Source organism: Melitaea cinxia, chromosome 18, assembly GCF_905220565.1.
Source record: "Melitaea cinxia chromosome 18, ilMelCinx1.1, whole genome shotgun sequence".
NCBI lineage: Eukaryota > Metazoa > Arthropoda > Insecta > Lepidoptera > Nymphalidae > Melitaea > Melitaea cinxia.
This window is the reverse complement of record NC_059411.1, coordinates 5,401,443-5,429,310: the sequence shown is the minus strand read 5'-3', so window position 1 is coordinate 5,429,310 and position 27,868 is coordinate 5,401,443. Positions and strand designations below refer to the sequence as shown.

The window sequence follows — 27,868 nt, the reverse complement described above, 5'->3', positions numbered from 1 at the left end:
ATTTGTTAGCAATGAAAGCGTGTATACGTGCTTGTTAATACACACTGTTTGCTGGTCCAATACGTTAGATATGCAGTACATTATGCATTTAATCGAAATCTGACTTCAATAATCCCCTTGATTTATTATTATATTGTCGTATACTGACGCTAAAATTTTTTACACAAAATGTATATGTTATCATTCTGAATATATCCCTATTCCTTAAAAATAGATTAATAAAATTATGAATTAATGTTTCTGTACTTTTATCATTTTGCCAAATTTAATAAAATGACTAGCTATGCCCGCGACTTCGTCCGCGTAAATTTTAATAAAATAGTTATTGTTCAGTTCGTAGAGTAATAAAATAAAATAAAAAATCTTAAATACGAGTAGCCCAAGTTACTCATTATAACATCTGCCATTGATAGTCCCGTCAAAATAGGTCCAGCAAAAATTATATAAAAATATTATTTTGATATATATATATGAATTTAGTAAAAAGCGGTTAATTTAATGTTACAAACAGACACTCCAAATTTATTTATTTGTATAGATAAATCGATGAGAATATAGTAAATAGTCAAATTTTATACTTTAAATAAATAATACGGTAATTTACCAAGAACTAATTTGAATAACATGATGATCACTTATCATTTACTACGTGTTTACAATTTTCGTATATGTTAGTCGTAATTAATAGTTCTACAACTAATGGTGTCGTATCACAATGCCATTAGCATTATCCACTAATGACGTCACTTCCATTACTAAGCTTAACGATATAGATGTATAAATATTTTAAATAATGATTATTTTATATTTTAATGTTCACACGGGGATTAACGCGAACAAAATATTTTTTAAGGTAAAATATATTACCTTGAGGCCTGAGGTTTCGGCCAGGTTACACCAAAAAAAAATGATTATTTTAATCGTACTTAATTGAAAAGGTTAAATAATTCATTAGTACTTAATTTGTATTATTTTCGATTGAGGTTTTTAGTGGTTGCACGTTTTAACCTCGCCGTTAAGAAAATGTCTTAAATTTCGGTATAAAGAGTATTCAGTGTCTTATCTTGTAATGTACTAATCATTAATTAGTAACTAATGTATTATTGAGATACCTATGAATTAAAATATGAATCATTTACAATAAATAACGATTTAAATCCTTAATATAGCTTTACATAAAGTTTATAACGACACAACTAAACAATTTGGATAGAAACCAACATACTCGCGAGTCGCTATTATCAATCAAGAATATAATTACACGAGCAAGGGTACAAGGAACATAACAACTTAAGTCCCCGAAATTAATGACGATAACGACATTTGGCAATATGTTTGACAAGTTACTATCCTCTGTCCCAAACTATGTTCCTCTTATTTATCGTTAACTCGAGCGAACTCTGTATCGATTAAAAGACAAAACTTATTGTACTGTGGTAGATGTAAAAGTAGTCACAAAAATATAACCCTTTTTTCTGACGATGAGAATTAATTTCCTAAATGTGTTCCAACTTGAAATGTTTGCATCGTTTTTTGTATATTTACGTTTGAAACATTTCACCTTACAATCCGCTAGATATTAAACAGAGTGTCGTCATAAATACAAAAAAATATTAAAAAGAGAAGTTTACTTATGTCAAGCATGCCGCAATAATAAATATGTACAGAATAAATAAAATAACTAAACGGTGCACGCGACGGACGTGCGCTTTGCATATGAAAAACATGACTTGTTTCTATTGTATTTACTTTATATTTTAGGTACTGGTTTTAATTTAAGACTAAAACAACCCTTGCCCATTTATTATTTATATTACAATAAAAATAAACGTGTATATATAAAAAAAAATTATGTGGTGTCATGGGACACCAGGTAGAAACAAAATTCCTTCGGATAGTATAGAAGCAACACAATTTGAAAAAAAAATGTTGAATTTTATATATATTTTCTAGTTCTTGATTTTTTTTTAATTTTATTGGTTGGTTTTTAATTAATTACATAAAAGTATTTAGGAAATTTAGTATTTTAGAAAATAACAAATACCGTAAAATAAAATAAATCAAACAAAATAATAATAATAATAATTCAAACTATTATAAGTGAAATGAAAAAACATGTGTCTTTATTTATTTTTGTCGACAGTATAAAATTACATAAATAATTTAAAAAATCACAGCGTACAAAAGCGCAGCGGTCACAGTCATGGATTGTGCCTGTTGCGCTGGCGGTTGCGGGTTCGATCCCCGCACATGACAAACATCTGTATTGGCCATACAGGTGTTTGCCGTGGTCTGGGTATTTGTGCAGTCCTTGTTGGTCTCCCCACCGTGCCTCGGAGAGCACGTTAAGCCGTGGGTCCCGGTTGTTATCATGTACACCTGATAGCCATCGTTACTCATAGTAGGGAATATATCCGCCAACCCGCATTGGAGCAGCGTGGTGGATTAAGCTCTGATTCTTCTCCTGCATGGGGAAAAAGGCCTATGCCCAGTATTGGGATATTACAGGCTGAAGCGATAAATACGAAATTCGTTAACAGTTATAAGATTTATAAATTTACCTAAATTATATCCGTTGACTAAACTTCATAATTTCTGTTTCACCTTTTGAAATAGGGAAAATTGACCTACTTCTCCAGTTCATCATGAATGGGTCAAAGAGCTTACCGTCGTTTAGTAATACACTTCAAAAGATTCAACTCCATAATGTTACCCTACCTAAACATGAAATTGACCAAAATTGTTTGATGTAAATCATCATTTACCAGAAATATTGAAGACTTTTCACTCTTTTGTATTGTAGAAAATCTTTTCACAGAAATTAGTATTACGCATTTATGTATAAGCTTTTCTCAACTGTGGGTCGACAGTATGAAGGACTGATGATGATATTAAGGATTTATTTATACTTATTTAAACTTTACTTTGCAACTTTTATAAATCACCATATTCTGTAAATACTTTTACCAGAAATTGGAATTGAATATATATGTACATACCTATGCTCATCTGCAAACGTATCAATGAATGGAATGTAAAATCTAAATGTTAATCGAAAATTAGTATAAGTAGAGTTATTTTCACATATTGAAATATTTCTTTTGCAATTTTTTAATTGGGTATGTTTGTCATCAGGTTGCGACAACGCGCTTGCCGCTGCCGACGTTCTCGCCGCGCGCCGTGCTGATGTACAGCGCGGCGGTAGGCGGCGAGGGGGTGGCGCTACAGTTGCGAGAGGCGACGCAAGCCGAGATCGACGAGCGGCTTGCCATCGCTTGCCATGAGCCGGAATTGCTTGCGGATTTGTTGCACGCTGCTGCTAATATTGGTATGCAATTAGTAGAAATCTATATACACATACACTAACATCCGAAAAGTTAAAAATAACATCTATATTTTAATTTTGTGAGGATGGATTGATAGATGTTTGTCACACTTTTTGCATGCAATATGCACTATCTGTACCCTCGGCTTTGTTCGCGAATACCGTCTTGTTCATTTATCCTGTAGGATGAAAGTATGGACACTGGTTGACAACTAGTCGCACGTTAAAAAAATTTAAGATTCTGATTTTAAAGATATTTGGACAATAAGTCAACTTAAGAAAACCGAAGTCAGTAAGAATTAAAGGTTATATGTTTGTTATTTCTTAAATAAATAAATAAATAAATGATATGTGACAAGGCGTGTTAATAAAATAAAACTCAGCAGGTACATTTTCGGAATTTCATTCCTTCTGTAGAGGGGCTGCTATGAATATCAGTATAAAAACTATTTAGCGTCCGTACTACATTTTTTGTTGTGTAAAAATAAATAATAGTTACACGTTCTTTTGTCATTTTAAACATATATAAAGGTTTGAGAATAACTACCCCACAAAATAGTTATACCTATTTTACACATGCATTTACTCGTACCTATACTGCATACATTTTTAACACTTATAACGCGCTAATTCACGTAAATAACTTTTGGAGCAGATTTACATTAATGACCGAGAGGAAACGGTGTTACTTTTAGTGATACGATTAAATTTTATTGCATTCAGTGAGTTTCTTTGTTATTGTATCAAATGATTTCATAATAAAAATAATTTTATAATAAAATTTGCGTAACTTCTGAGTTGTGGTCATAAATACCACAAGATAACTATTTATTATATATTGACGTTATGGAACACGCCACAAGGGAAAAGTGCTGTCAACAAAATTGGCATTCAGTTGGAACGAAAGCCAACTTGTTTTATTTGACTACGGCGCAAGAATGAGGAGTATTCTTGCTAGTATGTCGAGCGTTTTGAAATTCAAATATGAAATTTTGCATTCGGAACTGGCTTCGAGCATCGCTCGCGTTTGCCGGACAGCATTACCATTTACTGCGGCCATTTGGGACAGACGATCATTTTTATTGCTAACTAGCTTTTGGTACTTGCTGAATATAGCTATAGCAATGTTTGTTTAAAACGTACATTACAATGAAATGTTGAAAACGGTTCACTAATAATTAACATTACACACGGATAGAAAATAAAATACGTATCACGACTTTATTTCCAGTCTTTTGTTTATGTCGCTAGCACTAAAAATTTCTAAAGGTTAAAATAATGTGAGGTTACACATGGTTGTTATTTAAACTCGAGGTAGTTATCAGAGTGTGCCGAAAACCTTAATTATCCTCGTGGGAATTTACATTTGTCCCTACCACAATAGCGGACAGAGCATATTGTAAGCGGCTCGCTCATTGTTGATGTTTTTAATATAACCTGAGGAAACTCAGTGAAACATTTCTTATGACAAAACATAAAAATAACATTTAAAATAAATTACGTGTTTGATACAATATACAATTATTAAAATGTAAATAAAATCAATTCATAAACCTTTGTTGCTATGATAAAATGCAGCTGTATACAAAAAATTTGTGTTAATGTGTATAAGCTGCAGATAAAATTATTTCATAAAATTTATATTACCTAATACGGTCATTGACAATATTTAAGCCCCTTTTCTTTTTCTTTTCTTTTTTATTTTATACATTATAGATTTAAAAAAATACACCTTTTTATGCTATCATTGTAGTTAAGTCTTACTGATTCAATAACTGACACTACAACACACATATTTTGACTAAGGTGTAGAGTTTGTGAAGTAAGGGTTTGTAGAGTTAGGGCGTGTAGAGTTAGAAGCTTGGCTCTACATGAGATCTGATAACTTTTTGACAGTGCGAGCCATATGATCTCGTCTTGGCAACATTTTACATGAAAATGTTTTTGGTGGGATCTAATATTCATAATATTATTGCCAAAATATATGTTCTAATAAAAGTATAAAATAAAAAAGATATATTTTCTCTATGTGTTACTTTATTAATAAATACTAACGGTACATAAGAATATATAAGAAGAAAAATCTATAAGTTATTTCATAACATTATAAATAATATAAAATTATACGCAATTATATGAATGGTATTGGTTCCTACCTAGTTACAGTGCCCCAATAAGAAATCAGCAATGATAAATTAAATAGCTGAACTTGCAATTTTAACTCAGAACTCCTGACTGCAGCCCTTCATTAGTCTAAAAATGCTCGAGGCAGCATCGTACCGACTTGTCAAAAATTCCCGCCAACTCTCGGCTCCCTTAAAAATGCTAACTCATGCAAACGAGCTTCCAAGGCCTCTAATTGAATTAGATTTCTCAAGCAAACGATGAAATATTCCTCCCTTTTATTGGACGCAAATTGAAAAGATCCAACTGCTGTGCATTTCAATCGTGAACTCGTTATTTGATTTAAAAAATTAACAATGAAAGTGTCAAAATAATTTATAACAAATTCGAGGGGAATAACAAAATGATTTTATATTTACTGAAAAAGTAGCGAAATTTAATACTACAATTTCGTATAAATTTTACTCGTACTATCAACTCGTGACATGTGTGGTGGTTATATTAATTACGAGATCATCATTCTACATTTTACAATTTAACTATTAACTCACAATAAAATATTTAATTAGTACTACCCCTAGTAAATATCCTTACTATAAAGACCTGTTCGCAAAGGACGGTGCAGTTTAAGTAATACTTACTTGTGGTAGCATCACTCAAACAAAACATAATTGTTTGATTGTTATCCGATATATTAATAATTTATCTCATACATAAAAGAAACGATTTGCTTTCACAATTTTTAATTATTAACACTATTTGCTTACAACTAGATTCTGTTCGTGGTAATCAAATACCCGGTATTCCATAGCCCGATTCCTCGGAGAGTATTTAATTAACACATGGCAAACAATTTCATAATTCTCTCTGTAATAATATTAACTGACTTACAATTTGCTTTAATCTTGAAATAGCAGAAAAATATAATGCCATTTCTAAAGAGCGTACATTTTTATTTATAAAAATTCAATTTTATAACCAGAGAATTTTCGTATTTTTTTTTTTTTTTTATCCTTTAAAACCATTGTTGCTTTTGACTGAAAAGAAAAAAAATGGGGTCATATTGAAATACAATGTCCTAATTTTAATAATTTCAATATTTTACAGAAGAAATTTGCAATAAAATGGACATTGTTAATTTTTTATTTCTATCCGAAAATTTTCTTCTTGCCCATTTGACTTTCATTAGGTATATAATTAAAAAAACATTATTGCATGTTTGTTAGTTACAAATGAACTATTATATAAGTAATCGCTAGATCATCATTTAAACTTTAAATTATATTAAACATTTACTTTAATTATTTAAGAGCATAAAATTAATAATTACTACATATTTAAAAGTATCGTATATTAATTCTGTTTTGATATCAAAAATTTGTTTTTTAAAAACTAAAATTTAGCAAAGAAATGGTAAATAATTTTCCGATGTTTAATCTAAAAGTCTACTAATGCATTATAAATAAATTGAACGAAACAAAGCGAACTTGTTCTCTAACAAAGCTAAATAAAAACAGTAAAATATGAGTAAGTGGTTGCATATTTTATTCAGTGGGCGGAAAAGGCTCTCGGAGAGATGAATTGTCACTCTAGGAATTGTTTTCGAGCGCAGTTTGAATCACTGACAATAATGGACGTCGGAGCGTATTCTTAAGGAAATGTTCTATGTTATGACACTATTTTTATAAGAATGACGTCTTGAGCTTAAACGTTTTCGCAAATTATTAAATGGAAAATCGTACTCGAGTTTATGAAATTGTATTCTTTTCGTTTTCATTTACTTATTGTAAATAAGTAGACGTCAGTTCTATATTGGATACATTATTTCTTTAGTTTTTGTTTAAAATGTATTACGAAGTTTTTTTCATTCATTTGCATGTTTTTATTGTGAATCATATTTTAATACTTAATTAAGAAATATAAATAAATAAAAATAACCAATACTAAAACCAATACTTGTTTTGATACTAAAATATCTATACAAATAAATAAAATTCTAGTATCTGTTTTTAATATTAAAATAACCGCTTTTTACTGAATGCATATAGATTACAATAACCAAACATTTTTAACAATTTTTGTCTGTCTAATCTCTGAAACGACTGGACTGATTTTGACGGACAGCTGATATAATAAGGAGTAACTAAGGCTACTTTTATTTTAGAAATTTATTTCTTTTGTAACTCTGCGAACTGAACAATATTTTTTTGTTAAAAACCACATCCTTCGTTCTACGCTGACAAAGTCGCGGGCACAGCTAGTGTATATACATATTAATTTACAAATAAATTTTTCATATTATATTGCAACAAAAATCTGCTACGGAAATAAGAATAAAATTATCATTTTTCAATAAGCTTAGATGTTAAACTGTAATCGTTCTAATTGAAAAGAAACTTCTATTAATTTGTTCCTAAAGTGATCTCGCCAAAATTACCTATTAATTAGATTAGCACAGAACCCTAAGCCTTTAAATTATTATTTATTTTAACACATTCAAAACCTTTACTTACATCCATATGGAGTCAAATGGTAGCTAATGATTTAAATTTAATTACTTTAATGTGCACAATTATTATGGGTCAATTGTAATGTGATTTTAATTTTGTGCCAATTATATAATGTATATATGTATAATAATATAGATTATGACCTTATTCAAAGCGTTGTACAATGTCAGATACATCAATTTTCTTAGTGTATTTTGAAATCGATTAAGATATACTTCAGTCTCAGAATCAAATTTAGAATCCTAGTATTTAACTTTACTTAAAATAACTAACTAAATAACTTTTACTTTTTGTTAACAAGCGGAGCTTATAATTATTAATAAAACGGACTATTAATCCGAATATTATATAATACTAGCTGTGCCCGCGATTTCGTCCGCGTGGAATTTAACAAAATAGTTATTGTTCTGTTCACAGTTTAAAAAAAATCGCAGAGCTATAAAATAAATAAATTTCTAAAATAAAAGTAGCCTAAGTTACTCCTTATTACATCAGTGAAAGTCCCATCAAAATCGGTCCAGCCGTTTCAGAGATTAGCCGGAACAAACAGACAGACAGACAGAAAAAAAAATTATAAAAAATACTATTTTGGTACATGTACCGTGTAGTACATATGAATTTAGTAAAAAGCGGTTATTTAAATAATACAAACACACTCCAACTTTATTTATTTGTATAAATTGATTTCACCTAACTGAAACTCAAATAATATCGGTTCTATGTATATACCGTATACGGTAGTATATAATGTAAATACCTACGTAGATAAATCTATGACCGGTATACCTATATTTCGTGCCAATATCAACTAATATCAGTCAATGTCAGGAAGAAAATTTAAGAACTGAATTTATCACATCCACATAGCATCATTACAAGAGAATATAGAGTGACCATGGTTAACATAGCTACCGAAATATTTTTGATTATGTCGAGCCAAACAATCGAAGAACATTGACTTTTTTCATATATACACAACAATATGATCAATTATATCGTACACAACTTATAATAACGGTTAGACGTTACTAGTCGTATTTATTTTAATATTTTTCAAAACTGGAAATCTTAGTTAAATTTTTCAACCGAAAATTATTATTTTTACATAAACAGACATTCGAAATAGCTAATAAGATGAGCGTATGAGCGTCATAATTGGACCCGCATAAATTCGCGAAAGGTCGCTTCCATTACATTTTACGACAAACACGAACCTTCATATAACTTTGTTATTACGGTTACTATATATTACAACCAGATGCTAACTTAGAATTTTGGTTAAAGATTATAGTTCAGTGTTCCTGTCTGTTAAGTTCTAATTAATTTATTATTACATCAAAACAAACATTCCTGGACTTGCAAACTAGATCCAAAGAGTTCGGTTATAAGTTATTAATATTTTTAGTTTAAATTAAAATCTTAATTATTCAGACGTAGGTACCTAATTTTAGATAGAAATAAAAAAAAGGTTTTACTACTCATCTCTATTACTTAGATAATAGAGTAATAAAACTAGTTAATATTTTTAAACGTGCCAACTTTAGAAACTTTTTAAAAACGTGAAACATCATTATTATGTAGACCAAACCACAAATAATATAGTATATCGTTAACTCCTACATAAATTATATTAAATGTTTAAATTAATTTTTCAGAAATAATTTAAAGTTCTTACAACTATAAATTAACAGTTATTTGCATTTCAAATTCAAGACACGAGGTTGGCTCTTTGGATCTGAATTTCATAAGTCCTAAAGATAAGTATTTGAATTACCCTTTAAATGGCTCTGTTTATTCTTTTACTAAAATTTAAGAACAAGATAAAATATATTTTAAATATTAATGATACATAATTGTGTTTTCTGGCAAACGAATAAAAAACTAACATCAATTACTTTGACCGGTAATACAACGTAGATAAACGAAAAAATAGTCAAGTAAATACGTATTATTAAAGATAACTCAAAAAGTACTTGCCAGATCTCAAATTTAAATGGCGCCACAATGACAAGCACCACATTGCGATTAGCTAAAAGAAAATCACGTAAACTCATACAGTTGCAGGTTCGAAAACGGGTAACGCGGATTCCTAAAGAGACAAAGTGTTATTTATATATTAAAAAAAATAATTACTATTCATATATATACTACTATATAATTAAACTCTTATACGTCTTCTCAATAGGAGAAAAAGCTTTTGCCTAGCAATGTGTCGATATGATCGATTTTCAAATAGACGATTGGTCTGGTATACACAGCTATGTAGAGAATAATAATTATATATTATTCCTTATTTAATTATCTTTATTTAATTATTTATTGATTGAAAAAAATACGAACAAACCATATTTAACCTTATAGAAAAACTTATATTTTTATCTATATAATGATACACTATTGTCTGCAACGCTATATTGATAGTAAAAAAATATATCTTTGATGTATATAACTCCGAATATTTTGTTCGATTTTACACAAACTGACTGTCTCGGTAAAATCTACATTACGTAACGTTTGGAGCTCTTCGCTATATTAAAAAAACTAGCTGTCTCCCGTGGTTTCACACGCTTTAATTAGAGGAAAAACAATAGCCTATTATTACCTTCCTCGGTGAATGTGCAAACACAAAAAGAATTTTTCAATTCGAACCATTAGTTACTGAGATTAGCGCGCTTAAACAAACAAACTTTTCAACTTTTAATATAAATATAGATATATATTTTGTAAAGTTACTGTTAATTATTTTCGTTAAATTAAACTAAATACACAAAACAAACATTCACTAGTATGGAAACAGGAGGTATTAGGATCAAACATCCCTAATATATCCAATTCATCTTGCTATCGACATTTCTCGGTAATATACCCCTGCACATGCCAATCTCACATCCTGCCAAGTCCCTCTTGTCATGTGACATCTCCGTCTTACCAAAGGGAAATCCTATCGTCTCAATGCCATCAGTTCACGTAGACCGGTAATTGGATATGATTATACGAGTATATTTTATGTACGTATTTGAAGAACGTTAAGACTATTATCCTTTTGAAGTAATAATATTATAATTTTTAAAGTAAGTCAAGGTACTTACCTCGTTTAATATCTCATATTTAATATCACATAGATAATTTTGAACTTTATCACTTATTGTTAAATAAAAACATTATTATTTGTATAACTTATTATTAAAACAATCTCGTTTGCACAGATATAAATGAACCTGATTATAACATGTCAGTCCATTACTGCCTATAACTTATGCATTAAATTATCTAGATTAGGAACAGACGTCCGTGTGTGTGTGTGTGTGTGTGTGTGTGTGTGTGTGTGTGTGTGTGTGTGTGTGTGTGTGTGTGTGTGTGATCATTCGATGATTATAAACTTTCTAGTTAGAAGATATCGGTATACTATATATAGGTACATCAAACATTCCATTAAAATCAATATAAAATATAAAAGCAATCATAGCTTATCCCAATATTACGGGAACGATATTCAAATGGATGGTCACACTATCCGAGGACAAGAGGGAAATGGTCAGGATTAATTACAAAGTAGAGTCACTGGCCAGCGTCAGCCGCGTCAATTCACCCCGACGATTTATTCAACTTAATTAAATGACACTAAGTAAGTAGTAGTGAATTCAGAGCACAACTGTTTAGCACTTCTAACTTTCAGTATAAGTCAAGTGCGATATTGCGAGAAGTTCATTTACAACTTTATGGCGGTACATTTAGTTCGGGCACGCGACTCTTCTGTGGCTTTTTGTGAAAAACTATTAGAGGCTCTACTGTTCTACGGAGGCGGAATAGTGATTTCCTAGTTTAGCTGTAACTGGCCTAACTTTATTTATATGGCAGCTGTGAGTTTTCGTTTGCACGTAGTTTATAGACACTCTTTTATAATTATATAAACGTTGCGCAGTTGCGGATATAGTATTCGGTACTTTTGTAATATACTTTAAGTTTATTTATTTATTTATTTCTTCATAAATACAAATTTGCAGAGCTTTGCTGCAGACACAAGTAAGTCAATCAGAAAAGAAGGAAAAACACAGTTATGTCAGGTAAAGAAAATAATGACAAATATACAATCTTACCAAAATATAATAATTAAAATTTATAATTTCAATAAAAAATACATTAGGTACTGTCAGTAGATTAATATTAAAAGAATTTAATATCAATAATTAGGAGTATAACGATACGAAGGAGTAACAAAGATGTACACCTCACACTCAACGGCCCCCCTAGAATTAACTCTTGTGTCGGGGGTCCGGAAACACACGAACGCCCAGACCAGCAAATATCTGTAAGGCCAACGCAAATGCTTGCCATGTGCTGGGATCGAATCCGCAACCGCCAGAGCAACAGCCACAAACCTATACGATATCTTTAATCATGGAAGTGTAAAATTATAAACAAAATAATAGAACTACTGTAATTAAAGAATATATATTGTGTACCAGTGTTTTTAAAGATTATGAAATTTTGCAAAAGTGAAGTAATTATAGTAACATCAAAAAAATAACAACATTTTAAAATAATATTTGTTTTGTTGAATTAATTAAACTTAAAAGTGAAGGTTCTATCGATTCGAAATGTACCTATATTATTATTATTATTATTATTATATTATGCAAGACGAATATCGCAGTTACTCTTTAAAAATGTGTTTTATTATAAAATTAGTAAAATCTTGCATGAGATACAGCGCCACTAAATCCACACATCTTTATCTATACAAATAAATAAAATTGAAGTGTCTGTTTTAATAGTAAAATAACGCTTTTTACTAAATGCATGTGAATGTATACAAGGTAAATATATCAAAATAACATTTTTTACAATTTTCGTCTATCTGTCTGTTTATTCCGGCTAATCTTTGAACCGGCTGGATCGATTTTGACGGAACTGTCACTGGCAGATAGCTGATGTTATAATGAGTAACTTGGGTTACTTTTAAATTATAAATCTATTTATTTTTTTATAACTCTGCGAACTGAAGAATAACTTTTTTGTTAAGTTCTACGCGGACGAAGTCGCAGGCACAGCTAGTCATTAATATATTCATGAGTCAAATAATATTCTTTAGCTGCTAAATTATTTTTAACATAAATTATTTTAAGCAAAAACATCTCAAATTTTTACATATTATAGTGATCGTTCATCAGAATGCTACTTATTTTAATATTTATGAAAATCTTCAATCAAAAATATTTTAATGTCTTATTATAGCACATTTTAAAATTAAAATCTGTCTTTTCTATTATAAAAAAGTGAGACTTTTAAAATTAAATATTATTCATAAGCAAAAACGCTTTCATAGTCTTTTATGAGGACGGAAAAAACAGACATCGTTAATTAACAGCGAGAATACGGAAAAGTATATAAAAAGGACAGGTTTGGTATTCATAGAGAGTAACCTCTATAAGGCAGTTTTCATAAAAATAATATCTTGAAAAAACCCACTTAGTCTTTTGTTGAGAATGCATAAAACACAAAAGTGAATACCAGTAGGCTCTGTCGCTGTCTGTTTAAAATTTGTAGTTTTATATAAAATTATATTTAAGTTAAGACAACAATGTTTTAAGATTGTATTTTCTAATTATTTTGAATACTTTACAATGTAATCACGGAAGAAAAAGTTGTATATTTATAACGAAACATATCTCTCTAAAAATCATCACTTCATCATCATCACTTCAGACTGTCGCAGTCCACTGCTGGACATAGGCCTCTCCAAGCTCACGCCAGACATTACATTACATAACTCTCTAAAAATAGCAATGTAAATTGTCTTTCCTCTTTTTTGTCAATGCCTCTAAAAACTAAATTGTCTGTTATAAAAATTCCATCAATATTTTTATACGAATATAACCCAGAGAATGCTCAGGTAAAGTTCCTCAAGTGCCTCATAATTATTGAATATCTGCTGGCAGGGTAAGAAAATTATTAAAATGTCATAATTTATTTATGGGTATTTCAAATAAGTCCGAAAAGGCTTTGGCATTTCGCAAGAATTCGTTTAGTATTTACAATACCTAAATAAATTTTTTAAATCCAAAATAGCTTCGAGGGATAATCGCATTTTCAAATTAACTGTATTTGGCAACGAACCATTTGGCGGCTTTATCTGACTTTATCGTATTAAGGATTTGTTTTTATTCTCTTCGATCTCAATTTACAAAAACATCTCGCGAGGTCTCTTCTTTGATAATTCCCATTTCAATTTACTTCATGATTTCCTCTGGACAGGAAGTAAAAACTTGGATATTAAAAAAATTCTGTATATGATATAAAATAACGGGCAAAGATTATGATTAAAAGAAATTAAACGTCAGTACAACATATTTGGTTAAATGACTAAGGGTCGCTTCTGCCAATAAGTTACACATAGACTTTGACAGAGAGGTAGAATAGGCCATTAGGACCTGCTTTTCCTCAATTAATAAACTACAACTTTAAGAATAATATATGCGAATCAAAAACTTTTATCTGTCGGATACCGTCATCTATCAAATAGCGTTATCCACAACTGATTAACCAAGCCCTAATTTTTATTACGTTTATACAAAAAAAATAGTAATTGATTATGAGACTACTTACTAGTGAATTTATGAAATTAATTACAAATTATAATAAAAATCATTTGTTAAAAGAAATTTTGAATTTTTCAAATGTATATTTTATATAAACATGACGCACAATAAAAAGTATGTTGTCGGGCAATCCAGACTTTTTCCTATTACTCTATTTGAAAGACTACTAATTATAATATTCATAAGAATAAAAAACATCACTTTCTTGCTCGGTAATCAGCCACTAAGTAACATGGTTTCCTGCTGGTGGAAAGCCACGGAAACGCGATGAAATCTCTCATTTTTCCGTCCTCATTAAAATGCGATGTATTACGAAGCAAAGTATTCCCCTGGTGATAATTTTCTGCGCTAATGCTAATTTTCATGTAGACGACGAACAGGACTAATTTTAATTTTTTCCCAACTTCGAAGCGCCAAAGGACTCTTATTATTTTTTGTGATAAAACTCAGAATATAAAATATACTTTCTTAGAATTTGATTACTTTACCACAGCGTTGTAAAAGTACACGGTATTCGTTAAATCAATTAAACGTTATACAGTCTATACTTCTTAAATTACATTACTAAATACATATACTTATGTATTGTCAATTCATAATAAAGTTCGAGTACTTTTAGCCATGAAAACTTTAGTCAGAGGTCTCAATTTCTATGAAAATAGAAATAATAAACAAATTTATACAATAAAACATACTACATTTTTTTAAACCTAATTTTAATTATTACCTACTTCATTATATTATTATAGATAATATAATGCGTATTCCATAATACAAAACAATTATATATTTTAATTAACATTGAATAAAATTTTACTTTATAATTAATAGAACAACAAAAGATATTCAATTATAAATAATTTATGGATAATTAAAACAATCAACAATAGTTTAATAAACATTATACATATTTACAATTCACAACTTAAGAACTAAATATTTAATAATAACTAAATATACACAAATATTTGAACCTTGGAGTAGCAGTGCAAAAAATTTTTTAAATGAGATAACTCCTCGCCTTATTGCCTCCACTGGTTACAAGAGGGCTGGTGCATTTTTTTGGCCAGAAAATCGGCATAGCGATTCAACGGGGAAATGCTGCCAGGATTCTTGGCACAAGTCCACGCGGACATGATTTATACCAAAACTATCTGTAAATAATTAAAACTAAAATTTTCTTATCTCAAAACATCAATGAACCAATCGAAATGAAAAAAATAACCTCAATCAGACAACCTAATTTAAGATATAATATTAAGTATGCTTGGTTTAATCAGCCAACACGGGAAAGTTCCGTCAAATGAATTCAATTTTCCTTTTATAAAATATTATTTCAAACTTATATTAGTTAAATTTTGAAATATAACCCAGTCCATAAAAAACGTTGCAATGATACAGCTTTATACTGTGCAATAATCGGGCTTTGAAATAAAACTTTGAGTAGATGTAATACTCCATTTGAGTGTTTACACCTCAAATTATGTCCGTCGAATGCCCAGTAGTTTTCGAGAAAACACCCTTTTTAAATTTATTCATCCATAACTTAAAATTTTCGACTGTGATGTCAACAGCAAAGTGGTCTATAATAATATACCAGTCTATAATAGTCCACTATTTTCTTTTACATAAGAAAGTACAAAATAATAAAAAAGGGATTAATTAATTTTCATTTCCTTCTAAAAGGCTTCTGAGTAAAAATACTGAAATAATTGAACATAAAAAAAATACATCACGTACCTTAGACTATGTCTACAAAATATCACGACAATGCATTTTAAATAAAATGTTACGAATAATAAAATTCTTGGGATATGTCTTCAAGCGATATGAAAAACAATATTCTTTTCTAGGCGGCGAGCATGATGGACTAACAGCTTTACTGGGAGCGTCGTCCCCTGACTTGGCGCTCGCTTCTGACGCGTCAGACAGCCTGCCATTGCCTGACCATGATAACGGTATCTATAATTATGTTTTGATTAACTTATAATTTGCTATGTGGATACGGCATTAAGAATATAGCCACTCCCTCTCTTCCCGTGGGTGTCGTAAGAGGCAACTAAGGGATAGCACAGTTCCACTACCACCTTCGAACTTAAAAGCCGACCGATGGCGGGATGACCATCTAACTACCGGCTTTGAAATACACAGGCCGAAGACGGGCAGCAGCGTCTTCGGTGCGACAAAGCCAGCCCTGCGTTCACCAACCCGCCTGCCCAGCGTGGTGACTATGGGCAAAATACATGAGTTCACTCCATTTTTGGCGCGAACTTGTGAAGGCCTATGTCCGAAGTCGACTGTATTAGGCTAAAGTGATAACAATAATATTTATTATAATCAAATACCCCAAGCTACTAAGACCTAGTGATATAACTATGGGATAAACTTTTACATTCATCTGTTCATCCTATTTATTTATCTGTTTCGCTGTTATAAGTTTAAATATGATGTTCGATATCTAAATATACGTGTATGTCGTATTGATATAGCCTTAATGGATTGGCAGACTTTGTAAGATTCTATTAGGTAAAGAAATATTAAACTCATCTTAGTACTTTTAGTATTATCGATTACTAACAAACAAATTTATAAAACTCGTTCAAATAAAGAAGATGCATAATAAGGTGCTTGTTAAAAAATATATGCAACTGTTACTAAAGCCCTTGTCTATTTCGAAATACGATATTTAAAAATCTAATAAATGAAAGACAAAGAATATGATGTACAAAGCACATCTTAGAATAAAGCCGTCTCATATATGTACAGATGTTTTGTAATTAGAAACCTCAAAATCCTAACAAGCACGAATCCTCCCCCTCTCGTCACCCCTCATAACCTTGTATGTGCAAGTGACGAATAGATTGGGAGCCCACTTGTGCCATTGTTTCAGAGGAGCAGGCTCAGATGTCTGTGAGTAACGTAGGATTTAGCTGTGCTAGAAACGTAGCAGGCTTGTCGAAATTAAAATATAAATAGTTAACTACAACACGCCATTTAAACCACTAGTAGGTATTTCATTCGTTAAAAATGTAATGATAACTTATGTTTTGTAGTCTTAAATTTAGAAATATTTTAGATACAAGGGTGTAGTTGAATAGTTGAATATATAGAATACCTATAAGAAACAGAGGAACCAAGAGATATAGGAACATAGAACATAACATAAACATAAAAACATACAAACTGGAAATATATAACACAATAATGTACATCCAAAATACGTCTGAAACAATATTAATATCACACTTTATTATACCAAGACAAAAATTAAAATAATTTACATAATCATATATAAAAGGGACACAATACTAAATGCATGATAAATCTTGTTAGTCTTATTGCTAAGCAGTAGAGACTTACTGGCTAACAAGAGCTTAAGAACAAAGTTGAAAGTGGTGTCTATTACAAATATAATATACTAAACTAATAGTAATATTTTAAGTTTAATAGTTTTGTTATGATCTAATATATGTATACATAATCTAAAGTTACGCTGAAATATACTTTCCTTGCTAGCAATGTGTTAATAATACATTCTTCAATATTTACAGTATATGTTTAATTGTAATTTTGTGAAGAACAAAACCAATTTATATATTTTTGAATAAAACAAATAGTACCTGGGTGACCGAACTTAGCTCGGTATTTTTAGTAAATCGTGTGTTTTGGAAATCTTATTTAAATACGAATCAAATATTGATAAAATATGAATAATATTTTTCGATTTTACCGACAATAATAAGAAATAACAACTGGCTATTTAAATAAAAATAACGAGTGTAATTAGAAAAAAAAAATAATAATAATCGATTTGGAAATATGAAGATTTGAACCGTGGTCTTTTCGATCGATGGCGGCCGGCCGATTCCCCACCTGAGATATTACTACTTTGTTTACAATCGCAAAATTTACCTTCGTATTCTAACGATATTGTAGCCATTTTTTCATTACATTTTCGACATTTTCTAAAAATGAATCCTAGCTAGATTTATTTATCTCCCCCGAAATCCCCTGCATACTAAATTCCATGAAAATCGTTGGAGCCGTTTCCGATTCAGATTATATATATATATATATATATATATATATATATATATATATATATATATACAAGAATTGCTCGTTTAATAGTATAAGATATCGCATACAATGTACACTATTCGATACATTTATACATCATAACTTCAGTCGTAAACTTGGAACTATCTTCCGTGTCGCCGAAAGCGGCAAACTGGCGTTATTGCGCAAAACTCATCAATCTAAAACTTGTATAGGGTTAACAGAGGGAGCGTATCCAACGCGGAAGAGCCAACAAATCGTTACATTTGTCAAAATAACTATAACTACAAACATTCTATTACAAGTTATATGACTAACACACGATACACATGTGTGATGTTTCATGTGACCTCCATAATGTTATTTTTGTTAACTATCTAAATTTGAAATAATATATAAGCTAGTATGGGCCACAGGGCTTTTAGATAATGTAAACTACTAAATTTTTTACCAACATTTTTATTTTTTAGAAGCATATTAACTATTTTCAGTTAACCAATGAGAATCTAATTTTCTACTTGAACATCCTACAAATTCAGTTTTAGAGATCCTTTTCATAGGAATATTGCTTTATATTAGTTTTAAGGAGGACAGGGGTTTAAAATACAGTACAGTACAGATTACACTTGCATACATTATAATAAAATGATGTTAGGATAATCCTTTCCAGCTGATCGACACGATCATGTTAAATTATCGCTCAATTTTTTTTTTTATTTACGTCGATGGTTCATTTCATATTTGCTTGTTTAAATTTAACTTTTATTACATAGATTAAGCAAATTTACATTAGAAATATAAAAAGAAAATACACACAACAATATACATACAATTACATTAAAAATATAATAAGAAAAGTAGAAACAAATTTATAAATCAATAATATGCGAATGAAACATGTTTACTTTGACACAACCAAGACATTATTTTTATGAGTTTACTTGTGAGTTAATGAGAAAGAATAGAAATATAGAACTTCTATGAAAGCATTGCAAAGCTTGCAGCACCGAGATATTGTCAACATTCAAAATACGTTTTGCTTGATAAAAATAGTTATCGCTCATTCTCCCGAGTTAATGGAATCGCGTGCCTATTAAAAATATTGTAGAAATTTTTCATAAATATGTACAATTCATATGTACAACAAAAGGCTTAATTAAAATAATTTCTTTAAATGACAATTCTAAGAAAACATGGCGCTTGTATTACTTTTTAAATAAAATGTAAATTTAAGACACACGCAATTTTAAAAAAACTTGTTACTGAACATAAGATTTTAAGGAAAAATAAAAAAATATTGCAGCATTTTATCATAGAATTATAATTCGACGTCCGAGAATAATATTTTAATTTCAAATGTAACATGTTGTTTTTTTTCAAATAGCGAAGCAGACGTTCTTGAGTACAATCTGCTTCGCAAGAATTCCTTTACGATATTAATAACCTAAGCAAATAAAGCGGAGAGCACATTCGACTAAGTACCTACCTTTCATAGAATTGGTCTCCTTTACAAACGTATGTCGTTCTAGCGTACTTAATAATGTTTCCTATCCGTACATCTACCATGCCTTTGACGTAATTTGCATTTACTGGTGTGTTCCAACGCTGTAATAGCATAACTACGGAGGGCGATGTTTATTCAGCGTTTGAAATAGATATTTATGTTTAAATGATTCAAATTATATTAGAGCAAATCGCTTAAGCGATTTTGACGTTTAAATAAAGAGAATGTCGAAACAAAGATTGAAATAGGCTGATTAACGCTACGTACACTTTTCGCATTAAGCAGACGTGTTTGTTATTACACATTAGGTGAAAGCCGTGTAATTAACTCTGTGACGTTTCCGTGGACGTAAATAAACAGCATTGAAACAGGTATATGAGCTGTATTTGTGCGAATATTCTTTATCGACATAGTATCTTTTCAATGTGTTGTTCAGTACTTACTATATCAGTTAAAGTGTTGGAGTTTTATACACAAACAACAAAGTAAAAATGTATTGTTTAAGCTAAAAAACCAATAGTTCTTTCATCAGCCATATGTGTATCATATATATATGTCATCATCATCACTTCAGCCTATCGCAGTCCACTGTTGGACATAGGCCTCCACAAGTTGACGCCAAAAACGGCTTGAGCTCATGTGTGTTGCCCATAGTCAACACACTGGGCAGGCGGAGTGGTGAACGCAGGGCTGGCTTTGTCGCACCGAAGACGCTGCTGCCCGTCTTCGGCCTGTGTATTTCAAAGCCAGTTTCAAAGCCAGTTGGATGGTTATCCCGCCATCGGTCGGTTTTTTAAATTCCAAGGTGGTAGTGGCACTGTGTTATCCCTTAGTGGCCTCTTACGACACCCACGGGAAGAGAGGGGGTGGCTATATTATTTACTGCCGTAACCACACAGCAGGTTTTTATATCATACATAACAATGATTTTATCTGCTATTATTAACAACATCAATATATAGAATTAGCTTGGCAAAATAGCTTCGACTTTTATAAAAAATATAATTGATAGGCAAAAAGATATTTGTAATTTAATATTTTTGATATTTACTTTCTATAATCTTAAAGTTATTGAAAAACAAATTGTATCCCATTCACAAATAAACAAAGAATATCGATATCATAAATCAATAATAATGATGAATTTGTCACAGAGCCAAAATTGTTTTTCTTGAGTGTTTAGTGATTCGGTCAAATTGGGTGGAATATCATAAGATTTATCCCCTTCAGTGCGAGGATATATCGAAGTGAGGCATTAAATAGCCTGTCAAGAGAGACACCCAGGCTCAACGCACTGTAAAAAATGTACGACGTCGTCACACGTCCTTTATCCTGCCTGCGGGGACGTTTTGAGAAATGACGATTTGACAGCCCTTACGCAAAAACACTACACTTAAGGATCCGTAACCCTACTTTTTACATCGGAAAAATTTTATCTTCCGTTTTTCTTCTAAATGTAGGATAACAAATCGTCAAAAACAAAAATTATTTTACGTAAAAAATTTATTCCGAAACCAAAAAATATTATTTTGTGTCACATGATATGTCGTTAACTATACTTATAAGCTTCATGTACAGTACAAAACTAGAAAAAATATGATCAAAATTTACATGTTCCGACTATTTTTAGCGACTAACAAAACATCACAAGACAGACAATAAATACACGAAAATACTTAAAATACCGCAGCATACGCAAACCTCGAAACAAAATAAAAATCCTCAACTAAAACAAATTCAGGTTTTGTCTGTGTTCTAAGCAAGAACTGTAACATAACGCCATCCTGGTCTATGGCGCAAGGTTTATTTTTGCAAAGCTCGCAACAGCGCTATAAAGTTACCAAAAATGAAACGCTCCCATTAAAAATGTAAGCCCTTTTCCCTCAAGTGTACGCACGCTTTGTGCATTTTTGTTCATTTAACGCTTGAAATTCTATTCTTTTTGACTACTACTACTTTTGTTTACAATTTTTTTCTTTCATTTTATAAGAAACAACTTAGAAACAAATTTAGAAATTTATCAAATTTTTTCTATAATTATATTTTTTGTAATGACTTTTCAATTTGATTTTAAGTTACCTAAAACTTGCATAGATTCTAATGTTTTAATACTCTAATAATTTATTTGATATAACCTTTCTTTTCTAATATTTTCGCACCATCAGTTACTTTTTATTTTAATATTTTATATCACACCAGTAAAACTAAGAGTAAACTTTAACAGTCGTTAGAACAAAAAATGATGAAATCGTTCAAAGTTCAAAATAGCTAATACATATTATTTATTTAAAACTAGCGGCACGGACAGACTTCGTTCTGTCTAAAGTTAATAGTAATTATTTTTTTTTTTTTTTTTTGTCTTAAAACCTTCTGTGCCTTAAGGAAAACGCAAAAATATAAATTAGCCGAATTTGTCGAGCCATTGTCGAGTTGTGCGCTTAGCAATATTTAGTTTTATTTATATAGGCTAAGGCGAGATATTTGTACTTAAATATATTCCGCATTTAATACATGTAAACAAAATCACCATTTCAGTAAAAGAATGATAAAGTTTTTTTTTTATTATTTTCTTTATACGAACAAATACATGTATACAGACGGCCTACAAATATGGCATTTGTCATTTGTATCTCACACGTCCCGCTCACAAAATTTATAACCCAGAAATGAAACATGCATGAGTCCAACGCGGGGTAAGATTTGAAACAACTTTGGAACGCTCACAAACTGCTCTACGTATAAATGTTGTAAAATTGAATTTGAATCGTTTGTACTTTTCACATGTAATTGAGTTTTATGTTAAACAAATTTAAGTTAGACTCGCTTTTATATTCTGCTAGCAATCTCGCAACATTGTTTCAAACTTCAACCATGACATTCGTACTTTATACTAACTTAAAAAGACATTTTACTGTCTTCTATTCATATTCATTACATCATTGTCAACCGTACAACGACCGTTCCGTTTTTATGATAAAATGCATACTATTTAGTATTGAAAAAATGTAGCATTACTGAAACTGAAGAGGATAATTGACAACACAAAAACTTTAAAATTGTACTATTTATCTAAATTCCGATATTAATATACTACGCATTTACCAACTTCGCAATGTGAATAGTTAAATACATAAGTGAAATATAAAGTGCTACCGTACACAAGTACACCCTGTGATTTATATTAATTTATTATGATCAATTATTATTTGTCACAGACGTACACGAGCGACAGTGATTAACTATGCAACAACAGACGACCCGGCAAACCATTAGACTGATGAGTCTTTTTAATTTAATGTAAAAGTAAGTTTTAAGTAGTAAAAGTACCATTTAAGTATGTCTATTAACTCTATGAAGCCTCTGAACTCTTTGACGTGGTAGAAATATTTTTATATCCGTTTTTTTTCTAAGAATAATATTACAAATACCTTTTTCGTTAAATTAAAAACACATTAAGGACACTAGAGTGAAATAAAACCCCCTTATTTTTGTTTTTTTTTTTTTTTTTCGTTTGCCACAACATCTCAGTTGCAACGCTAATTGTTCTTTCTTAACAATTAAGATAAACTGTGTTGTTGAAAAACAAGTCACAGTTAATCTCATGTGAATTTATATTTATGTGACAATTTTGAATAAATTATTAAATACTAGTGAACACAGCGTAAATAAAACATTTAACTAGTATAAACTAAACTGTCTACAATGCTGCAAGTTTCATATGGAATGAAAATTTTATAAAATTGGAAATTCCAGAATATCTGATTATTATTTCAATTTTATGCGTTTGACATTCCAGATCGCTACGTCGCTTTAGTCAACTAGTAATGAATAATATTTCTAAAAACTTGATTAAAACTTCATTTTAAAATATTAAAATTTTGTATCGTTCAACAATTTTAAATAATAAAATTGATTATGAAACTTTGTTGCATGCCTGTTTCGCGAACGCAAAATCGTGGTCAAAATATTTTTGAATAGTGAGCAATTAATTAACTTAAGTTAATTATTATTTATTACGAAAATTTTATATATTAGACTAGCTGACTCGGCAAACGCTGTCTTGCCGCTAAACGCTATTTAAAAATAGGGGTTGATCGTAGAGGGTTGAAAATTTAGGGCTGTATGTATTTTTTAATGTTGTATCATAAAAAAATTAAAAACCTAAAATTAAAAAAATTAAGGGTGGACTACCCTTAACATTTAGGGGGATGAAAAATAGATGTTGTTTGATTCTCAGATCTACCCAATATGCATACAAAATTTCATGAGAATCGGTCAAGCCGTTTCGGAGGAGTTTAACTACAAACACCGTGACACGAGAATTTTATATATTAGATTAAGTTTCAGAAAAAAATAAAAATAATAATTAATGTTTGTTGTTTAATATATAATTTAATTTATAAACTATTAAACTATAACATTCCTTTTGCCTATAATTTTCATCAAAATAAAACTGGGAAAAAATAAACTCTGATTGAATTACGTTATGTTAACATGAAGAACTTTAATAAATAGTTCAAAAGAGCGGAACGACTACTGATAGGAAGAAAATTGCGGTTAAACCACTAATTATATTCAACATTCATTAAATGTACTCGCAATAGTTTCGTATACACTTACTTATTCATTCCCACATCCCCATCCCTATTCAGAAACATCTACACGAACAAAATTAATGCATAATCAAAGTTGGATACGAATTGGACACTTTTCCAAACTTAGCAAGATACACGCGAACTTTCACGAAGTAATCATCATAATTATGGCTGAGCCATTAGACTACCACAAATTTTGAAACGTCAAAGGCAAAATGCGAAACTGATCAATATTAATTACTTCCGTTATTCTGGTTTTGAAGCATTTGGAGCAAATATGGCGGACGTAGTTACTGTGAGGACACTACATTAGTAAATGAGCATAGACACCGTGTACTGAGAAAGACCGATTTCAAATATACATTCGTGACTCCAGGATAAGGATATTGTTAAAACTGAAGACACTAATCAATAAATCAAAGACATTATATAACCTGTAGACTTATCACTTACCAATTTCTATAGAAAAACCTGTATACTAAGTAACGACTAATAACAAAATAACCCTTGTAATATGTAAATTAAGTCAGTTTTTTTTTTTTTTAGAAAAAATACAATTCTTTATTTTTAAGAAGAATCATTCAAATAAAATTACAGATGCTAATTTACAAAATAGTTCCAATATTTTACTACCTATAGAAAAGCACGTAAATAACTTTTTAGGTTCTTACTGAAGTACGATAACGATATAGTTAAATCTTTTTATACAACTAGTTCGACAAACAAGCGTACGGCTCACCTGATAGTAAGCGATTGCCGTAGCCTATGGATGCCTGCAATACCAGAAGCATCGCAAGCGCGTTGCCGACCCTATGCCCAATTCCCCCAAGAGCTCTGGTCACTTACTCATCAACAGGAACACAACACTGCTTGAAAGCAATATTATTTAGCTATGAGCAGGAAATTACCTGCTGTTCCCTACCTCAGTTTTTACTTGATCATCGATGGTTGAAAAAATAAATATTAATGTCATCAATTACAAAACTGCAAAACCAACATCTATTACCAAAATATGAAATACAGCGTAATAATTCTGCGCTAATTTTCAACAAACATCTTTTTTATATTGAGATAACTAAAGTCTAATTATCAAATCAAAATAACTAAATTTAAATAGGCTTCAAAGGTACTTTCGAATCGTCATTTTACAAATTAAAATTTTCAAATTCTTTATTATTGTTATAAGTGAGGTGAACCACCGATTTGGAATGTAAATTCTGCAGAGAAGATTCGGCGAGAAACTCCACAGTTACTCTTTTAAAAATAATATAGAAATTATGTTCACTGTATCACTAATATATCATATTTTTATATAAAAATTATTATTAACTAGCTGTGCCCGCGACTTCGTCCACGTGGAATTTAACAAAAAAGTTTTTGTTCACTTCGCAGAGTAATAAAATAAATAAATTTCTAAAATAAAATTAACCTAATTTACTACATTACTTATACACTTACTTATTACATCAGCTATCTGCCAGTGAAAGTCCGGACAAAATCGCTCCCGCCGTTTCAGACATTAGCCAGAACAAACAGACCGACAGTTAGACACAAAAATTGTAAAAAAATGTTATATTGGTATGCGTTTACGGTACCGTGTACATAACCACATGCATTTAGTAAAAAGCAGTTTTTTTAATATTACAAATAGACACATCAATAGATCAATCAGATAGATGTATAGATATTATAAATTATTATTTTTATTAAATGTTACTACTACTTCATTAATTTTTCATGTATCATATTGTCCTCTATGTGCTTATAAACACATACAAGCAACAAAACATGTATCATGCATAACGTTCAGCTTCTGCGAAATTGCGAAAAATGAAAAATAGACTATAGACAATTTTAGTCTTTGCATTTGTAAAATTAAAAATGTAACTCGGAACAGTTGGAATTTTTCGTAATACAGTGGTCCTCCCGGGAAAATAAGACGAATACACACAAATGCCACTCGGAAACATAAAGAAGTTTCCTTGCAGCAATTAAGGGTTTCAATGGTTATTTCAACAAACATTTCCAGTGCATTCAGATGCCAATTTATTCCACTAATCCTGCGGTTGGAGTTACTCGAATCGCGTTTCGAGGACGATTTAACATGCTTAAGGGCTATTTAAATTGTTTACTTGTTTATGCCCTAGATTCGTTGTTGAATTCTGCTTTCAACTACTGAAAGTAATCAATAATATAGTCATCGTTTAATTAAGTTTAATTAACCATAGATATTTTTAGGAATAACTTTATTTTTATAAAGCTATATTAACGACATGCTAAAAATCGTAACAAAGGAGTAAAATATAAAATAATTTAAAACGTAAAAACAAATTCCATGTATCTAAAATTTATATTTAAAGTTAACTCTTGAACGATTACTTCTAAAATAATGATGATGCGCACACCAAGGTATCGTTGACAGGCCTTGATAGATTGTAACATCCTTTGTTTGCCGACATTACTTTACCGCACATCGTTAGGGACTTCCACCCTTGCTTATTTATAACTTATGGCATCCACTTGTTTATCATATAAATATTGTAAAGACGAAAATTTTCTTTGTTCTAAAAGAAATACGTATGTCGTATGAGTGGCTTTGACATTATGACGTACTTGTCAAACTTCTTATAAATATATTGTATTACTTTATACAAATGATAGCTGGATAGTCCGCGTCTTAAATGGACTTCAGATTTAAATCAATAACTAATAGTTAACTATACTATAAAACATAAATTAATAAAATAATAATTTCCATATGTTACTTAAACTAAGAACCAACATTCAAACATGGGTATTTAGAATAAAATTACATAAAAAAAATATTTTTTTCGTAGTTGCTCACTTAGGTTTGTTGCAGTGCGCTGTTGTAGTTGTAAACATTTTCAATTAGGGAACATTCGTACCAAACGCTGAGTGAAACATTTTTGAGACAAATTGTAAATACGACTACGCGGAAATATAAAGTTATCTAATAGTCTCCCATAGTCTCATAATTCTCACAACATTTGTATATGTAATGTTTGACTGAAACAAAGATTAATTTTCATTATTTACTGTCCTAATAAAAAGTCAATCAGATTTATTTTGATCTTGATTTGCTTTAAACATTGAAAAGATTATTGTTACCGTAAAATTCTACTGAAATTATA

General features: G+C 30.3%; 1 protein-coding gene and 1 long non-coding RNA gene across 2 annotated transcripts in view; both read left to right on the top strand.

Annotated features, from left to right (window-relative positions):
- LOC123662465 overlaps positions 1–27,868 on the top strand; it is a 102,476-nt gene that overhangs the window by 5,747 nt on the left and 68,861 nt on the right. Inside the window, exons 2-3 of the mRNA XM_045597307.1 lie at positions 3,073–3,328; positions 16,412–16,516. Coding sequence (XP_045453263.1) covers positions 3,073–3,328; positions 16,412–16,516 — 361 coding nt within the window. The remainder of the gene's footprint in view (positions 1–3,072; positions 3,329–16,411; positions 16,517–27,868) is intronic.
- Positions 16,778–27,807, top strand: LOC123661990. The gene is made up of 3 exons (XR_006744422.1): positions 16,778–16,870; positions 20,273–20,280; positions 27,797–27,807. It is a non-coding gene; the product is annotated as an uncharacterized LOC123661990 (long non-coding RNA).